Source organism: Dicentrarchus labrax, unplaced genomic scaffold, assembly GCF_905237075.1.
Source record: "Dicentrarchus labrax unplaced genomic scaffold, dlabrax2021, whole genome shotgun sequence".
NCBI classification, from domain to species: Eukaryota; Metazoa; Chordata; class Actinopteri; family Moronidae; genus Dicentrarchus; species Dicentrarchus labrax.
Window position 1 is genome coordinate 21,538,423 of NW_026136703.1, and position 6,721 is coordinate 21,545,143.

At 39.1% G+C, this 6,721-nt stretch overlaps 1 protein-coding gene, 1 long non-coding RNA gene and 2 gene segments (V, D, J or C); all 4 read left to right on the plus strand.

The window, feature by feature from the left end:
* LOC127360258 (T cell receptor beta chain MC.7.G5) overlaps positions 1 to 6,721 on the plus strand; it is a gene marked incomplete in the record, with an annotated part of 299,553 nt that overhangs the window by 76,757 nt on the left and 216,075 nt on the right.
* On the plus strand, positions 868 to 3,568 carry LOC127360427 (T cell receptor beta variable 29-1-like). The segment is given in 3 exon segments: positions 868 to 1,097; positions 1,248 to 1,565; positions 3,012 to 3,568. Coding segments are annotated over 3 exon segments (378 nt in total).
* LOC127360414 (T cell receptor beta variable 29-1-like) lies at positions 2,426 to 3,568 on the plus strand. The segment is given in 2 exon segments: positions 2,426 to 2,614; positions 2,694 to 3,568. Coding segments are annotated over 2 exon segments (384 nt in total).
* On the plus strand, positions 4,460 to 6,652 carry LOC127360793 (uncharacterized). The gene is made up of 5 exons (XR_007883923.1): positions 4,460 to 4,524; positions 5,071 to 5,259; positions 5,349 to 5,769; positions 6,129 to 6,271; positions 6,561 to 6,652. It is a non-coding gene; the product is annotated as an uncharacterized LOC127360793 (long non-coding RNA).

The following is a 6,721-nucleotide window of genomic DNA, read 5'->3' on the forward strand; positions in this document are numbered from 1 at the left end:
GTATGAGGTTGAGGTTGATTATATGGATATTATCAACAATAAACAAGGCCTCCTCAGATTGTGTTTTTGCTGTGGACTCAAGTTAACTGAAATGACATCCTGACATACAGTGGAAATACGAGGGTGACAGTGCAACAATAGACACATTAACAAAACTGTCCTCCTCAGCTGTCAGTGTTACCGATCTGAATGTAGGGGGACCTCCAGTACCTCTTAACATCTGCTCATACACTTCAACTGACCATGTAGGTTTTTATACAGCAGCTCACAGGAGAAGGGGACGTCACACACTGCAGAGACACACCTACATCCAACTCTTCATCTCTCTGTGAATACACTGACAGACTCATATGAGACTTTGAGAGTTTTAGAACATGGACATTATCAAACATGGTCTCCTCAGCTTGTTGGTATTTGTTCTCTGGATACGAGGTTAAGTACCGTAAGATCTGAACATTTATTTCAAAGATCAAATGTCTCCTTATGGTAACTTTTACTGTTTTACACACAGGTCTAACTGATGGGAGCGATGTCACCCAGAATGAGACACTGTGGAAATTAAAGGGCGACAGTGCAACAATAGACTGCAGACACACGAAGGGTGTTGGCTACAACTACATGTACTGGTTCAGACAGCTGCCAGGAGAAACAATGAAACTAATCGTGTTCACATCACTTGGCAGTGATAATTATGACTTTGGAAATTTTAGTAAAGAGAAATTCTCAGCCACCAAACCTGACGTTGCCAGTGGGACATTCACAGTGAACAATCTGGAGCCAGAAGATAAAGGCTTGTACTTCTGTGCTGTGAGTCAACACAGTGATACAGACACATGTGAAAGCTGAACAAAAACCTCAGTACACTGTTACCAACTGGAGTTATCTGCTCTACTGTAACAGAACTTCAAACACAATCTCACAACATCACATCATACAGCGACACTCCCACCTGCAACTCTTCATCACGCTGTAACGTCACACCTCCCATAATACACACCCTGACACCGACTCCGGTCTCCAAGTTCATGTTACTCAGAACACAATAATGATCACTGCTGGTCTGATCAGACTCTCTGCAGCTCTGCTCTGGATTGTAGGTACTGTACACTCTGATGCTGATGACTGAGAGGAGAATCTGTTACTTTAAAGTCATACTAATGATTTTATATTGATCATTCTGTCAGCATACAGAGGACCTGCTGGTGGTCCTGTAACATGACATGTGATTTTCTTTTTTACCCCCACAGGTCTAATTGATGGGAGTGATGTCACTCAGACACCTTTGCTGTGGAAGGTCAAGGATCAGTCTGCCACAATGAACTGCAGTCACAACAAGGATGCTACTTTTTACCAGATGTACTGGTACAGACAGCTACCAGGAGAGGGGATGAAGCAAATAGTTCTCACCACTACAATTCCCCCGTTTCAATATGAAAGTGGCTTCAGCGAGGACAAGTTTCCAGCGCAGAAGAACAACCCTCAGACTGGATCTTTGACAGTGGAGAAGCTGCTGCCTGAGGACAGTGGAGTGTATTTTTGTGCTGTGAGTCAACACAGTGATACAGGTGGCTGAGACAGCTGTACAAATACCCAACTGTTGCTGTCACAATGAATAGAAGACATCATCACTGTGTATAATTCTCTGTAGGAGGAGCTGGAGACCTGTATGCTACATTAAGATTTTGAGCAGTCAGTGTTATTTATTATATCAGTAGCTTTGTAATATAATTGTTATACTGGAGTGTAGAAACATATTGTACAAGTTAAAGGTCAGTGAATGAGATATGACATACAAAACGAATACAGAAATTGTCACACCATATGTACTCTACATTTAATCCAATTCAGTGCTGATTTAATAACTTTTGTTCCTTTTGTATTCCAGTTACTTTATACACTCTTTTTTAAATGATGTATTATGTTTCTCTTTCTGTGACCCTTTAACCTAAAAAAAATGATAGAAAATCATGTTTCCTACTTTTCATGCATTACAGAACTGAGTGAAATTACTACACTGTATTTTGTGACACATAACTGTCTGAATATAGAATAAATAGACATTTTATCTATAAACCTCCATCACCTCTGGGTTTACTGCCAAAGATACTGACAAACACCTGGAACCAACCACCCTCACCAAATGTTCAACATCCTCCTGTTTTATATTCATAAATGACCGAATCATTTTAAGACATTTTGTTTTACAACTGACAGGTATCTCAAATCAGGTTCAAAATTAGAACTGTTAACATGTATGATCACTGCCTCATATTGCATGTACAGCCTGATCTTCCATCATTTTAAAAAGGTGTGTTCAATTCAGTGCATTAACAAAACTGGCCTCCTCAGCTGTCAGTGTTACCGGTCTGAATGTAGGGGGGACCTCCAGTACCTCCTAACATCTGCTCATACACTTCAACTGACCATGTAGGTTTTTATACAGCAGCTCACAGGAGAAGGGGACGTCACACACTGCAGAGACACACCTACATCCAACTCTTCATCTCTCTGTGAATACACTGATAGACTCATATGAGACTTTGAGAGTTTTAGAACATGGACATTATCAAACATGGTCTCCTCAGCTTGTTGGTATTTGTTCTCTGGATACGAGGTTAAGTACCGTAAGATCTGAACATTTATTTCAAAGAACAAATGTTTCCCTAAGGTAACTTTTACTGTTTTACACACAGGTCTAACTGCTGGGGATGATGTCACCCAGAATGAGACACTGTGGAAGTTCAGTGGCGACAGTGCAACAATAGACTGCAGTCACACGAAGGGTGCTGGATACTTCCAGATGTACTGGTACAGACAGCTACCAGGAGAGGGGATGAAGCAAATAGTTCTCACCACTACAACTCCCCCACATACATATGAAAGTGGCTTCAGCGAGGACAAGTTTCCAGCGCAGAAGAACGACCCTCAGACTGGATCTTTGACAGTGAAGAAGCTGCTGCCTGAGGACAGTGGAGTGTATTTTTGTGCTGTGAGTCAACACAGTGATACAGGTGGCTGAGACAGCTGTACAAATACCCAACTGTTGCTGTCACAATGAATAGACATCATCACTGTGTATAATTCTCTGTAGGAGGAGCTGGAGACCTGTATACTACATTAAGATTTTGAGCAGTCAGTGTTATTTTTTATATCAGTAGCTTTGTGATATAATTGTTATACTGGAGTGTAGAAATATGTTGAAGTTAAAGGTCAGTGAATGTGAAATGACATACAAAACAAATACAGAAATTGTCACATCACTACTTTTTACATTCTGTATTAGGTTTCTTTCTCTGACCCTTAAATGTAAAAAAACCCAACATGTTTCCTACTTTTCATGCATTACAGAACTGTGTGAAATTACTACACTGTATTTTGTGACAGATAACTGTCTGAATCTAGAATCAAAAGACATTTTATCTATAAACCTCCATCACCTCTGGGTTTACTGCCAAATATAGTGACTAGCACCTGGAACCAATTGAATCCAAACCCTATCAAAAACGTTTTATGACTCTGTGTCTGATGTGTCCTGACTACTAACAAATGTTAATAAAGACCAATGTAGGCAGCCTGTCTGTTAATTCACATGTATCACCAGTGTGTGCTGTCTCACAGTAATAACACACCTTTTTACAGACAGCATCATCATGTGACAGGATGGAGGACGAGATGCTGTTATCAGCTTTGTTGAACTCATCACTGTAACTATAATTTTTCTGTTCAGCAGATTAAAATGATCTGATCTTCACTGTGTCCCTGTTCAGAGCTAAAGGTTTTATACTTTTGCACAAAAACACAAACACGAGAAGAAAGAGCTGATTGTTGAGTCTCATGATCATCAAATACTGACGCTGGGAATGAAACTCAACAATCAACTATCTTCAAGCCACCAACCCACAGTGTCCATCTTTCTTGGCTCTGTCTGGTGGATTCTTGTTAATTCCATTAGTAGCACTAGGAGGAGCCAGAGGAACCAGATTTATTTACCTGATCTGACTCACGTACTACAGTAAGGATAAGTTTCAGTAAATATGACAAAAAGTTATTTTTATAAAAGTTACCTACTGCAGCTTTAATGACATAAAACCACTGAAATATGGATGTGTTCAAAGATTTGTTTTTATATATTATATTTTCTTAAAGAGCATTTCAAACCCTCTGATAAGAAAATATACCATAAATTCAATTACAGTTTGGTTTTGTATGGAGTTGCAGTAATTATATTTTCAGATTAATCATTTAGTTGACGGATAGTAAAAATAAAATAGTAAAGATGACCAATCATCAATCCCAGAGTCATTATTAGCTTGTTCTGCAAAGCAAACAAAGCCCAAAACATAGCTACTGTTTGGCTTTTTTGGTCTTGATAAATGTTTACAACATAATGAAAATCTGTCTCCTCCCATCTAAGCTGATCCCTGAACGTCTGTTCAGTCCGTCAGTGCAAAGACAGAGAGGAAGATAAAGACATCATGATCAGAAAGCTCAACAGGATCACTCTGCTGCTTCTCTGGCTCTCCTGTAGGTTTCAATTCAAATTCTAAAAGTTATATTTTTTTGAAACCATCTCTGTTTTCTTAATGTTTTCTCTTTAAATGCAGGTTGTTCACTGAGCACTAAAGTCCATCAGGCTCCATTGTCAATATTAGGAAGTCCCAATGGTTCACCAGAAATCAGCTGCAACCATTCAATCAGTTCATACAATCAAATATTGTGGTACCAGCAGCCGATGGGGGACTCTGACCTTAAACTCATTGGATATATTTATTTTGATAATCCAACCATCGAGGATGAATTCAAACAGCATTTCAATATAACTGGAAATGGCTCCACGAAATCTCAACTTCATGTGCAGAAACTCAGAGATCCAGAAGACAGTGCCACGTACTTCTGTGCAGCGAGTAAGCACAGTGACTCAATTTCCCTCTCCCCTTTACAAAAACCCTCTCTGATAATCAGCCACATAAAGTCACGCTGAAGAGGAGCACACCTGCATCAAACTGCAGCCTGTGGCAGGAAATCAACACTGATATCAACCTTAAAACAGTCTTTTCCTGTGTTTACCAGGAGAGCAGGACACTGTACAAACTCACTGATGAAGACATGTGACGGTCCGTAAAGCAGACTCCTCCTCCTCGTCCTCTACATCCAGGCAGCTCTCTTCAGTTTGCAGTCATTATTGTTTTCTTTTCATCTACCTTACAATCATGATCAGACTTCTTATACGTTTAGCAGCTCTGCCGTTCTGTTTAACAGGTAATATGCATTAACTCATAACTAAATATTTTCAATTAAGTTTAAGTTTATTCGTCACTAAAGCTGTTTGTTTTAAATGTCTCTTGCAGAACTCTCAAAAACCAGCGTTCATCAGACTCCCACTGCCATGATTAAAGATGCTGGAGAAGACATCCTGATGAACTGCAACCATTCAAACACTGCTTTTAATATGATCCAGTGGTACAAACAGTCTGCTGGAGAATATGATATGGCTTTAATTGGTTATGTACGATTCACTTCTGCGGTTGTTGAAGATAAATTCAAAGACTCTCATAATGTGAGCGGTGATGGATCAAGTCTGGCACATCTTCATATTCCAAAGAGTCGATCCGAGAACAGCGCAGTGTATTTCTGTGCAGCCAGTAGAGCACAGTGCTACACAAACCCTCCGTCTTTAACAAAAACCTTCTCTGACGCAGCCAGTTACAGAAATTACCACTTGAACCACATTGTGAATGACTGATAGACAGCTGGTGCACCATGAGACAGGTAGATTCTTAGTTTATCCATTAGGGTGCAGTGTTTTTCCAAATCTGTTGATGCTGAATTTGATGTTGTTGAATTTAATCAGTTCTATATACGTGTAGTTTATATGGTGAATATTACTAATTCAGCTTTTTAACATTTTTAACAGCAATTCAACAATTCATGGACTGAAGAGACTGTGTTTTGTTTGGTCTTTAAAACAGCAGTAACATCACATAAAATGTATTTGTTATTATTAACACTGCTATTTATTACTTCCTTGAGGTGGCTGTGTGTATTTTACCCCCAGCGGTGCGTAATGGTAACTGGAATGATGGTTTTAATATTTAGAAAAGGAGGATATGACGTTGTTTTTCTGATAGGAGGACTTAATCAGAAAGGGAGGAGGGAATCCTCTGTATACCAGCATAGTGAAGAAAACAGCACCAGAAACAAGACTGACTTTAAAAACACAACATGATGATCATTGTCTGCTGCATAACCTTGAATGTTATACTGGTTTCAGGTAATGAAAAGTATTTTTAGATGATTGGTGTTTATCTTTGCAAAAAGATTGTTTGCCTGTAGTATGAAAGAACGTTTCATACTACAGGCTCTGGCATATAAACTGAATTATATAAAATGAAATAAAAATAAGCACATGTACTTTCAGAGATTCAAAGAAACCATTGGGCTTTTAAAGTAAAGAAACATTATTTTTATTTCCACTTCCTCTCTAACTTTAACTGGTGTCTGGTGCTCAACTGCAATCACTGATATATTGTGTGTTGTTTCTCTTGATGGCTTTTCCACAGGTTCCTCTCTAAATGAACTAGTCTACCAGAAGCCAGCCCACACTTTCAACAAACCTGAAGGAGCAGCTAAAATTGAGTGTTCAAAGTATACAGTATTCAAAAATATGATACAATCCTCTGGTACAAGAAATCAAAGAGCAGACTGCTGCAGTTGCTTGGAT